Raw genomic sequence first — 12,597 nt, 5'->3', positions numbered from 1 at the left:
GTTCCTCCGTCTCAGTTTCACAAGTATTAGAGCTTAGCAATGGGAGGTGACTCGGTTGATAATTGATTGGATTAGATATATTTGTATTTAAAGTTCGATTCCAAATACAAACATATTTTTCTGTGTAGTATTTAAAAAGAAATATCAGAACGTAAAGGAAGTTTTCTTCTCTCTATGTTAACTAGAGTAGAGGGGTGAAAATTCAATTTACTGGAAATGCTGTTGCTAGTTTCATGGAAACATTTTAGAATAGTGTCGCGGGAGGAAAAGCCGCTGAAGGGATATGTAGAAAGGACAATGCTGAATCTTTTATCAGGGTTGTGTTTGGGATTTTGATTGAATCCGAATCTTCATCAAAGGATGATATGAACTGCTAGAAACTGATCGGAGAGTGTAAAAATGGCGTCCGATGCGAACATGGACGAGCAGCTGATGCAGTGCAAGCCCTTGACGGAGCACCAGGTCCTCCCCAAATTCCTTCGAAATTTCGTTTCTCGTGTTAGTTTTTTTTTTCTTCCCCTTAATGCAATAGGAGATGTAGACGAAGCTCTTTTCGTGTAATTCTTAAGGGAATGAATTTGTTTTGGGGGAATTTTTGGAAATGATGCTGTCTTTACTGCTTCTTGTTGTAGGTTAGGGCTCTCTGTGACAAGGCGAAGGAGGTACTAACGGAGGAAAGTAATGTTCAGGTATAGTATAGTTCTATTTAGTTTCTTATGAAACTTGTTACAGTTGAACAACAATGGCAACGGATTTATACCTCCGGAGAGACTCTGTGTTTGAATAGTGCTGATTTATTTGATTGCTCTGTGTTCGTAAACTTTGCAGCCTATCCATCACATTACTTTTTGAAAAATTCCTTGGTTTATTGTTTGGATTTCTTCCTTTGCAGCCTGTTAAAAGTCCAGTAACTATTTGTGGTGATATTCATGGGCAATTTCATGACCTTACAGGGCTTTTCCAGATTGGAGGTAAGGGATGTGACTTGTGCTGGAATTTGTTTCTGCTTTACGTTACTTGCAGTGGAATGCTTTATGTTTTTTTTACTGCTCGGTATTGATTTTGACTTTATTTCCTTGATTCCTAATGTGAGAAAGGATTGAACTTCAATCTTAAACTGGTTCTTCATATAATCAAACAAATTTTATGGATAACTGTCAATCAATTTCATATGTGCTCTGGGATGTTTTATTTGATATTTGATAAGCAGTAAGCTCTATGTTTTTGGAACTGTTGTCATAATGTAATCAGTTACCTTGATGTTCTTACAAATTGCTGATTTCAAAAATTTCATGATATAGTGGCAGCTGAATGGTTTCATGGGTAATCATACATAGGGTACATAAGGAGCCATAATGACATGGCATGCTGACTGGGTACATATCGAAGTTGAAGGTTAATTTGATAGGATTTGGGTACATAAGGAGCCATAATGACATGGCATAATGACTGGGTAATTGTATTCGTGCATGTCTTGTTTGCTGCATATCAGTTTTTAACCATAACTAGAGTATATGCTGATGCAGAGAAGTTGGTGCTTGTTCTTCGGAGGGCCTTCCAATTTTTTAACATCAGTTGTAACTTGTAACTATCTTAGTGACTTTAATGATCTAGTTTTCTTTTTACAGCTCCTGGTTGCTGTCAAAGTGTGTTATCCACATCGAATTACTATTCTACGCGGAAACATAAAAGTCGACAGGTATTGAATTTTTAAGTTTCTCATATTGAGGTCTGGTCATTTCCATGACAAATATTGGTGACTAGGATTCAATGAACTTAATTTTCTCTTGTAATAATTAATAAAAAATTATTAGTTCATTTTTTGCAAGTTTGGTGTCTACAGCTTATAGGATGGCAGAAACTGACATCTTAGGAATGTAGTCTAATATTGTTGTAGAGGTTGATGTTTCATCTTTCAGTTAGTTTGAACATGATATAGTGCCCATTATTATAATCTTTTTTTCCAAGAATTTTCCATAATCTTCAGCACAATTATGGCAAGGAATGTGTTTGATATTTCTGACCAAGATTCAAATATCAGGAGCACTTTGATTTGTGGAGTACAAGCCTTTTTTTTTTGGTGTTCTTGTGTTGTCTTTATTAACAAGTGGCATTTCTATTATGTAATCATTAGTGATTTACTTCTCATTCTTCATTCGTCACTTTATTTTCATTCTTCGCTTGAGTTTCAACGTACTTGCATACTTTCATTATTATTCTTTAAATTAGCACATTGCTTCATTCGGGTGCATGCCTTAAGTGCTGTTTGCTCATTTGAGAAATGCTGCTGACCGTGCATTTTTGTCTTATGCAGATCACTCAAGTTTATGGGTTTTATGATGAATGCCTCCGAAAGTGAGTAACCTTCCTTCTACGGCTTGTCTGTGTTGTTTACTATTTCATCTGGAGAAGAATTTGCTTAGTGCCTCGTCTTCTTGCCATCGACTGAAAAATGTTCATCATATCTTGGTGTTCTCCAATGTGCCATAATCAATTTTATGGCACTGGGCACTTCTTTCCTTATCCTTGTGTATGGGATACTCCCTTTTTCTTGCTAATATGTACTTTTCATCTTTAAATTTAGAATTTGACTACCTATGTTAATATGTTTTATAATTTTCCTTATCAACCGTATTTTTATTGCTTATATTTCTTGAACATTTTTATCAATATTTCTATTTTGTATATTAGTTCCTGTGCATTCATAAAGATTGTTTGATACCTGAACTTGTCTAGTCTTCTTGGTGGAATTGATGTGTATCTAAGTCCTAAGAACTTATGTTAGAATGAGTTCAGTTGAGTTGCAAATGATAATTTATTGTGCCCAAATCTTCCAGTAAATTGTATTGAGTCCCAAGCTTAATGTAGGATGAGCCTGATGTTATGTACAACTTTAATGGCAAACCATTGCTGATGACAAAGTGAGATACAAAAATTCCATCTCTCTTTTCCTTACCCCTTTTCTCTTTTTTTTTTTTGTGGAAATTGAACCTTAATAGATTTTTCACATTGGGCAGGGGAAATTTGTAAGAGAATATGATTGCTCTTTTGTTAGTCTCTGGAATTCGTGCATTGGATGATGTATGTTCTGAATCATCTAATTATGCATGCAGATTCATTAGACATAACTATTTCCACTCAATATCTGTTGCCTTCCGATGTGCATTGACATCATTTTGTTATCTATTTGCAGGTGTGGCAGTGCTAATGTTTGGAAAATGTTCACGGACCTGTTTGATTATTTCCCATTGACGGCCCTGGTTAGTTGGATGGTGGTCCTTTGTATTCACTCTTATTCAGGCCATTTTGATGGCTTTTTTTTTGTCTCATGTTCTTAAATTAGATTTCGGTGGCATTTTGGCTGCCCCTCAAACACGGATTTGTTTTCTAGCCTTTTTTGGCATCAATTAATGGAACATCAGTAATGGCATTTTTTTGTTCAAAATGGCTGTCAGGTGCAATTTTATCTAAAGTTGATCTTGATGCTTTTGAATTTACATGTGGTGTCTGACATTAATGAATGTAGAAATTTGTTGTTGTACATGTATGTGTTAATTTTCCCAAGGATTACAAGAGTTTCACTGTTGAAGATATGATATAAGTTACCCCTCAGATTCTGCTTCCCTTTTGAAGATCTGATATAATTTACCCCTCAGATTCTAAAATATTGATACTGAAATTTAGTAGTATCATTGTCATGGAAGATGCTTCGCTTTTCCTTTTTATTTTTTTAAGAAAGAAAAAGTTTGATCTATGTCTAAGTTTGTAGGACTAATTTTTTTTGGTGATTTGATCTATGTTTACGTTTGTAGGATTAATACGTGTTTTCAATCTCAGGTTGAATCTGAAATTTTTTGTTTGCATGGTGGTTTGTCACCATCCATTGAAACCCTTGATAGCATGTGTGATCTTTTGTGGTCTGACCCAGATGATCGTTGTGGTTGGGGCATCTCTCCTCGTGGTGCTGGATATACTTTTGGCCAGGTATCAATTACGTTGTTCATTCAGCTATTTTTCTGAACATCTTTTTTTACCCCATTTTCCATTGTTTACCTTGCTGTTAAGCTTTTCACTTCATCTAATAATTAATATCTTACAGGACATATCTGAGCAATTTAACCACACAAACAACCTTAATCTGATTGCTAGAGTTCATCAGCTGGTTAGAGAGGGATTTAACTGGGCACACGTTAGTACTAATAATTAATATGTCAATCTTTCCGGGGGATGAGGCTGCCGCTTTGCATGTCTTGGTGGAGATGCGCGAGACTTCGTTAGACCTGTTCTTTTCCTAGGCAGAGCAACTGTATGGCAAATCATGTATGGGTGAAACCTGCCCCATAAAAGCTTCATCATTTTCAACAGGTGCAGGCAAATCAGGTATGGGTGAAACCTGCTCCTCACCTAAGGCCACAGTAGCTTCACCCATACCTGATTTGCTTGTACCTGTTGAAAATGATGAAGCTGTTGTAGGGCAGGTTTCACCCATACATGATTTGCCATATAGTTGCTCTGCCCAGGAAAAGAACAGGTCTAACGAACTCTCATGCATCTCCACCATGACATACAAAGCGGCAGCCTCATTCTCGGAAAGATTGACATATCCGGTGTCTCCAAAGAAACATAAAAAGAGAAGGGTAGTCAATCCAATTTTAACTCTGGTCAGTCTGGTTGGTTTTTTGCACCTAGTTTTGGTGTAGCAGCTATATTTCGATTCATCCTCTTTTTCCAAGGATTTCATAATTGGACATTGAACCCATTTCATATGATGGGGGTTGCTGGTGTATTGGGCGCTGCTCTGCTATGTGCTATTCATGGTGCTACCGTCGAAAATACTTTATTTGAAGATGGTGATGGTGCAAATACATTCCGCGCTTTTAACCCAACTCAAGCTGAAGAAACTTATTCAATGGTTACTGCCATGTACTCTTTTACTCCCTCTTCAAGTCTTGGTGGGTTTCATGGCATGTTTCCAAGTGATATTATTTTCATTCGTGTTGCCTTATATATAAAATGGCATTAGTTACTTTTCTCTGTAAGTTTTGACAGATCATAACGCAAGGCTACTATGCGAACATCTCTTTTTCTGTTTCATAGGTATTTGATTTATGGATTCTACCAGTACCTTCTAATCCTAGTCTCCATTCAATAATGCTGGAAATTCTAGCTTGATGGAAATTATTGTGGTGACAATAATTTCCAGGATATTGCCAAAGAAGTGTCATATCGTCTCTAAACTCAGAGTTGAAAATTTTTACTTACAAAAAGACTTGCTTATTTCACAGTAAGGACAGCGGAAGGGAAAGACCGTCACTATTATTTGACTACTTTCAAGACCGCACAAAAGAGAGATACCTGGATAAATGTGTGTCCATTACAGTCATCAACTTCCAAGATAGATGCCATGTTTCCACAACGATAACAGTAATTGGGTGCACTAAATATGGTAACTACCTTTTGATCCTGTAATAAACAATGCTAAATAATCAATTCCATACCTCTTATAAATTCACACCATCAAATTGAACAAAATGATTTGAAATTAGTATTGACGTGTGCCTAGTTAAATCCCTCCATAACCAGCTGATGAGCTCTAGCACTGCATGCACGAACTACAGAAAGACGTTGGAAAAGATTTGCGATATCCAATTAGTAGAGGTTGACATGACAAGCCGATGGAGAAGGTAAAGCAAAAGATTCGCAAAACAGAATTGGAGGAGTTGTTGACGAACAGTGCGATTGTAAGAAGGTAAATCATAAATGTCGGTGAAGTGAACAAAACGGGCCCAGGCCCAAGGTGGGTTTCAGGTTCTTCAAAACAAAATCTTACTCGTTGTGGAAAACCAAAATCGGCTGGAGAACTTGCCGATGATGTCGCCGGTGATGGTCCAACTCGTTGGAGATCATCGGGGAGAAATGAAGATGGAATGATGGCGGAGAGCGGTTTTAGTGAGAGGAGAGAGAGCTAGTGGGAGAGAGATTTTTTTAAAAAAAATTCTAATCAAATAAACTTCAAACTGTAACGTAATATACCGAGCTGGAACGTATATTGATTAAGCGGTCTGGGCCTGGCCCGGACTGATACAATTTAAAGGGGAAATTGGGAAAAAGTCAAGATTTTAGAACTGATACTGTTTAATTAACAGTATCTGATACTGTTTATGAAAACGATATCCGATACTGTTTCACTAAAATTGGGCTTTTAATTGTTGATTTTCAATAATGATAATGTTTAACATTAGAATTGATATTTTATATTGAATATTGTTGACCAAAAAGATTAGTTTCTTATTAACATGTTCAATCATATTGCATTGTTAAAGAAATACACATATTAAACAGAACTTGAACTGATATTGAGAGAAAAAAAAAAAATTCTTGGATTAGATGTTGCACTTCCAGCAGTTGTGGTGGAAAATCTTGATTATATATGTTCCTTCGTTATGGTGGTTTGCTTGGAAGGGCAGTTAATATTATTGTTTTATGCACATGCTTTTATCAGCATTGAATTGAGAGTTTAATCCCCATGACCATCAACTCTGGTGCCATGGCCTATCGATGATTTATGGATTTGTAGTGAGTTTGATTCGAAACGTAATTTTGGTACTCGAGCTTGATTTGAAATCGTAATGGGTTTACGTTTAGGTCTGTTTTTGTGGGGAAGGGATAGCACAGCTCAACATGCACATAGATATACACAGGGGAGATAAAACTCCCCAAACAATGATTAGATAGATACATACTCATAGTCATGCCTAGCTTGGCAGGCGGAGAATGGGCTTCTTTCGGGAACCTAAACGTGCAGGATCGCGCTTAAGTTTGATTAGATGACTCAAAACTTTGGTGCAGTGAGTGACCATTCCTCTGAGTTTCAAGCCTTTTTTGTCCTCTTGGTTCTTCTTCACAAGTTGAAGTTGTTGTTGTTGTTGTGTCTCTTCTTGTGTGAAGTGCTCGCCAAGTGAACTTCTGCTCTTGATCAGATGCTCCAGGCTTTTACGATCGCTCTCTCGATCAATACTCTCTCGATCCTCTTCATCCAGAACATCTTTCACAGGACTCTCACTCTCTGTTGGAAGGATTGTGTTGAGATTTGATGGCTTTCTGGTTCTCTTTGACATGGTTATGTCATACCGAGGTTTGCTCGAATTGGAACCATTCTCGCTTTCCATTTTCACATGAAGAGCTGCAGATCAGACTATGAGCACGGATAAATGGTGAGGAGGAGGAGGAGGTGGAAGAAACTCATAATCATTTGGAAGAGAATGAGAGAAAAAATAGCTTGCTTGGTTATTAATACAGACAATTAGTTTAAAAGGCTCCATTAAAGGTGAGATGTCACCGAAAGTTTAATTTTCGAGTTGTCAAAATAGATCCAAAACATATTGCTTTTTCTTTCTGCAATCGTAAACCCTGTTGAGGGCTGGACATCCCTTGACAATATTGTTCAGTAATACGTTAATATATTGGGTGATCACTCATTTATTTATTTGTTTTTTTTAAATACACTTGAGAAATATGTTTTTCCATTAGAATCGAATTTACTTGGACATACATATGTCAACCAATCGATTGCCAATCGAATCATTTTTCATTGGCATTTATTTGTTTTAAATACACAGGCTAACACATGGTACTTTTTTTTTTCCGGCATCATTAGAATTATGTTCGAAAGAAAAAGGTTGTTCTTGGTAAAATTTGAATAGAACTGAGCAAGTTTATGGATGGGAGCAAGTCTCACCTAACACTCATTCCATGGGGTTACAGCCCATCTAAGTTATTGAATATATGTTAGTTAATGAAGTGCCTGTTAAGAACATAATAACTTAGTCACGGTGGTAAGTACCAAGATCATTCAACATTTGAACCATTAGCATACGAGTTCTGGGGCTCTGCACAAGACTATCTGTTGCAAGGCCTTGTATTAGGGTCAATAGAGGCTTTAATAATTTTTAATAAATTATCAAAAAATTGTAATTGTAATTGTAAATGTAAAGTATTTAGTGTATTAATTAACATCATATATTTTTTTAAATAAGTGTTTGATCCAATGGTAGAAAATGCTTCACACTTGTATCAATCTTTTTTGTCAATCAATTTAATTTTTTTCCCTTTAAAAAAATACATGATGATGATCTAAACAATAAAAAAATTACATTTATTATTTTTAAACATTTTTTTAAAAAAATTGATGGCTCAAATAGTCAAATGAGCCTAATAACATTCTGAAATTTTTCGGAATCCAAAAACTTCCCCCCATTTGCAACTACAGGGCCTTTTTTTAGAATCCAAAAATAAAGGGGTAACCTAACAACATTCTCAAATTTTAGGGGTCTATTGGCTATATATTTTTGGAAGAATAAAAATCCATAGCCAGGCCGTCCTACTGCAAATCACTGCACCTACATATTCAGTTGCAGAACGCAGACGGCCTATAAAGAAGTCTCCGTGACCTCTCCCCTCGCAGCGAGGCGCGTGTCTTCCCTACCTAATTCTGGATGTAAATGTATAGTAGGGTTTCGAGCGAGTGGTTTAGCAAACTGCGAAAATGCGAGTAGAATGAAACTTGTCGATCTTAAGGTTGTATGGATTCCATCAATATTTGTCTTACTAGCTTTCTCTCTCCAAGCCTTCCAGTTGCAGCATAAAGTGCTCTGTTTTCGATATTTTCATCTCTGCAACAATCCATGTTCAGCTCTGCAAATCTCAATACTTGACAATCCACATCTCCTCGTGACACCTGTCTTGTTATTCTCAAATCTCACGTTGAGATTCGTTTTGGACTTGTGTTTGTTGGAAGAATAAATATATTCTCCATGGCCAATGTTGGGTATATTGGCTCTTCATTCCATAGGCTTGGAAGGCACTGCCATTGCCATGGCGTCCCTCTCACCGGGCGTGCTCTCCAAGCTTCTGCAGAATGCCGGAAACAAGGATGCTAAGGTCACCGGAGAACACCGTTCGGCGCTCTTGCAGGTTATAGAGATAGTCCCTTCGTCTTTGGGACTGGGAGATGATCCTTGGCAGAACAGAGGCTTCTTCCTCAAGGTCTCCGATTCGTTGCACTCCGCTTACGTTTCCGTCTCGGACGAGGACGCTGACTTGATCTACAATGACAAAATCCAATTAGGTCAATTTGTATACGTGTCTCGCCTGGATTCGTCCTCGTCCTCTGTTCCGGTGCTTCTTGGCCTGAAACCTGTCCCGAGGAGGCGGCCCTGCGTTGGCAAGCCCGTTGATTTGGTGTCTAGCGATTCCCTTCCCATTCGATCGAGCGGCCACGATTTTAAGAGTGTGAATGCTTCGAAGACGACAAAGGACACGAGAAGGTTGAGTTTGGACACCGCCAGGAGAATTTGGGATCAAAAGACTAGTCCGACGACCAAGAAAGCCGCTGCGTCACCGATTGCTTCTTCGCGTACCAAATCAACGACTGTATGTTTACTAATTCTTATCTGAATGTAGTTCTAGTTCGTCATCTGCTATTCATGGAAGTGATTACTGGGTGTTTGATGTAGGTTCAGTGTGAAAAGAAAGCTCTTACTGCTAAGAATGACTCATCGTCCTCGAGGCGCTCAAGTGTTTCAGCACTGAAGAACAAAAATGAGATCAATTCACCGAAATCTACAGAGAAGCCTTTGAAGAAAGAGTTGAAGTCATCAGCAGAGAGTGTGATTCCCAGTTGTCTAGCTAAGGTACCTCTTAGTTTCAAGACGTGGTCCGAGAAGCCGATTTCGTGGGATGAGCTGCCACCAACTATATCCGGTCCTGGAAGGGTACGCCCCTCATTGAACCCATCCATCTTTATGATGTGCAAAGAGTAATTATGAGTGACTGTTTTTGTTCTTTTCAGGAAGTTGTGTCTCACAGAAATCTTGCATTTCTTACTGCTGTGCGTGCACTGGAAGAAGCATCAGCTGCCGAAACTGCCATTCGTTGCCTGACGTAAGTATCTTGTATTCCTTTCGCTAGCGCTCTCTGTTTCTTGTCATTATCAAGTTTATGCCTGAGAGTGTGCTTTGAACCTCTGATAAAACAGTCAAAAGAGATGTATCTGGTACCTGGATTTCAGTTATGCTATTAAATTTTTCGCTAGCTAGTCGGGAAGACATGCTGGTATTAGTATATAGAGTGCTGCGGCCTAAGTTGAATTTCATTGTCGAGAACATCTCGAGTGATGGATTTTTTATAAAAAAAATACGAGTTACTATTCCTTTTGGTATAGTTTGGTAACTTTTGAGACTTGGACTTTTGGATTTATATATTACCACCAGCAGGTGCAATATGCATGGCAGATACCCTAACTAAACTCCATTGCTGGTTGACCAACTCCTTCCTCTTTACATGTTCTTTCTTCGTAAACATGTCCAGATATTCTACAAAGAATATTCGACTAAGATTTGCTGGGGAATTTAATTGTCCTATCGCTAAGGTATCATAAACAATAATAATAATAATGAGCTTATCGTGAGGTGTGTATCTGTCAAAATTGAATGGTAAAGCATTTCAGAGCTATGAGATGTTTTCAGCACTAATATAGATGGACAGGGCCCCCTTTTATTACTATAACGCTTTTGTTTAAAATTTGTTGCAGAGGCCTCAAAGAGTTATGCTAGGGCATTTTTTGATACTAATTAGTCCTAATTACTTGTAATAGTTATTTAATTCACCAATTAGATGTAAACTGGTCTTCAGAAGCTAGGAAGCTAGGACAATCCATTAGTAAGATAGAAGACTAATCAATCTCAGGTAAAAATAGACTCATGGATGGAGATGGAAAATGTGAGAATGCTATATATAATAGGACATTCCACTATCAATGGCTGTGATGATCTCTCTCTAAGACCCACTCACAAACTTGCACATGCATATTTGATCCCTCTTATTGCCACATCATGATGTGTTTTCTTTGAATAAATTATAATGTACTTGGCGCACTCTCTGTAATATTAATATATGATTATCTATTCAAGCTTGTGATGACAAAAAGAATTTCTTTTCCAGAGCATTTTCAGAACTGTGCGAGGTTTCTCAAGAGATATCTTCAGGATCTCTAGTGGAGCAATATTTGGACCTCCATGAGAGCATCCAGAAAGCAGCAATGAAGATTAATTCTGTACTCAGTACAGGGCTTATTGAAGCAAAATCAAGTGGTTATGTTGACCAACTGTCTGATGAATGTAAGACTTTAAAAAATAGGAATTCCTTATCTTGGATTCATGCTGCCATAGAGACTAATCTTTCTAAGTTCAATCTGTTGAAGATGCCAGAAACGAGCGGTGTTGTAAATGGGGAGAAATTTCATTATGTCATTATAGAGAATAGCCTGAAGGAATTGAATTCTGAGAATCATTCTCCTCAACAGAAACAAATTCCTAGAAGCCACGGTGGTGTCCCATTTGATTCAAGTTCGAAGGGCGCATCATCTCCTGCAAGGCGGCATCTTTCCGTCACAAGGAAGTTGAATCCTGCTAGGGAGAGTTGTTCTAAAGGGAGTGGATTAAAAGAAGCATCAAGTTTAGTAGAAATACTGATTTCGACTTCTCGTAAATGGTTCTTGAAGTACTTGGAGGATTCATTGAAAACAGAATTTGGGTTGCATAGAAAGGAAGGAAAATCTGAAATCGGGCATCTTTTAAGACAACTTAAAAGGGTGAATCAGTGGTTGGATGACTTTGTTGGTGGTGGGGTTGAGGTTGATGGAAGAATAGAAAGCTTGAGGAAGAAGTTATACAGATTCCTATTAGAAAATGTTGATTCTGCTGTTGCTTCGGGTAAATAAACAATATACTACATGATTTCAAAATCAACACTAATGTCAAGTTGAGGTAGGCACTAGGCACTGGTTATGCAGATGACAGTTTTGACAGCACTTGTAGTTCTCTTTGGCTAGGAGATGCAACAAATGAGTTTCCTCTCCTATTGTGTTTTGATTCGCCTTTTGTATAACTACTGATTTACGATGGCTGACAACATGGAAATACCAATTTCAGCTTTTATTTCATTATTCAGAAAGCTTATAGCTGAATGCCTAAAATCTACCGAGCTTTCAGTTAAATTTCTGTTGAACTCTATTTTAGTTTCTGAAGGATAAACTTGACTTATTTTGCGAGCCACCATTTTCGCACCATTTTCATTGTGTTTGTGGCAAGGTCATGTATTGGTGTCATTTTTGATGTTTCGTGTACTATAGCATGACTTGGTGTCATTTTCTACCTTTTGTGGCATGATATGCCTTGGTGCACATTTTCATATTCTCGTGGCCTACAACATGCCTAGAAGCCATTTTCATCGTTTAAGTGGTTAGGCCACGTCTTGTACCATTTTCGTGGTTTTGGCTGTTAGGACACTCTAATTGGTTTCATACACGTAGTTTGGTGACCCAAACCAAGCTTTGGTGACATGGTGCCAATTTCATAGTTTTGATGAGCAATAACCCATTTCGGGCGACCCATGGTGCACGACTATCACAAAATCATGCTTTGGTGAGATTGTAACCTTTCATACAAGAAAAATAGTAACATTGTGAATTGTGTGGCTTGCATATAGTCGCCACAAGAATATCGTAGTGAGAGACTGCTGCTAAGTTGCAGTGTTCTG

General features: G+C 37.8%; 2 protein-coding genes and 1 pseudogene across 3 annotated transcripts; 2 read left to right on the top strand and 1 right to left on the bottom strand.

Annotated features, from left to right (window-relative positions):
- The first annotated feature begins 210 nt into the window (after positions 1-210).
- Positions 211-4,653, top strand: LOC120014925 (annotated as a pseudogene).
- Positions 4,654-6,667: 2,014 nt separating this feature from the next.
- LOC120014924 lies at positions 6,668-7,447 on the bottom strand. Its single transcript, XM_038867053.1, has one exon. It carries the CDS (start codon positions 7,167-7,169, stop codon positions 6,756-6,758), a length of 414 nt encoding a protein of 137 aa, XP_038722981.1. The 5' UTR covers positions 7,170-7,447; the 3' UTR covers positions 6,668-6,755.
- Positions 7,448-8,405: 958 nt separating this feature from the next.
- LOC120014728 lies at positions 8,406-12,001 on the top strand. Of its 2 annotated transcripts, none has more exons than XM_038866769.1 (4): positions 8,406-9,432; positions 9,522-9,773; positions 9,851-9,942; positions 11,002-12,001. In XM_038866769.1, exons 1-4 carry the CDS (start codon positions 8,821-8,823, stop codon positions 11,777-11,779), a joined length of 1,734 nt encoding a protein of 577 aa, XP_038722697.1. In that variant the 5' UTR covers positions 8,406-8,820; the 3' UTR covers positions 11,780-12,001. The 2 variants fall into 2 exon arrangements, with proteins under 2 accessions (XP_038722697.1, XP_038722695.1); XM_038866767.1 differs by having other exon boundaries at positions 9,516-9,773.
- The last annotated feature ends 596 nt before the right edge of the window (positions 12,002-12,597 follow it).

The sequence above is a fragment of the Tripterygium wilfordii genome, chromosome 14 (genome assembly GCF_013401445.1).
Source record: "Tripterygium wilfordii isolate XIE 37 chromosome 14, ASM1340144v1, whole genome shotgun sequence".
In the NCBI taxonomy this organism is placed as follows: Eukaryota; Viridiplantae; Streptophyta; class Magnoliopsida; order Celastrales; family Celastraceae; genus Tripterygium; species Tripterygium wilfordii.
The sequence above is the reverse complement of the archived record's forward strand: the minus strand, read 5'-3'. Positions and strand labels throughout refer to the sequence as shown.

Coding starts and splice junctions, on each gene's coding strand:
- LOC120014924 (XM_038867053.1), bottom strand. CDS start 7,169: ATGGAAAGCGAGAATGGTTCCAATTCGAGCAAACCTCGGTATGACATA.
- LOC120014728 (XM_038866767.1), top strand. CDS start 8,821: ATGTTGGGTATATTGGCTCTTCATTCCATAGGCTTGGAAGGCACTGCC. Junction 9,433..9,515: donor CGCGTACCAAATCAACGACT/GTATGTTTACTA, acceptor TGTTTGATGTAG/GTTCAGTGTGAAAAGAAAGC. Junction 9,774..9,850: donor CTATATCCGGTCCTGGAAGG/GTACGCCCCTCA, acceptor TGTTCTTTTCAG/GAAGTTGTGTCTCACAGAAA.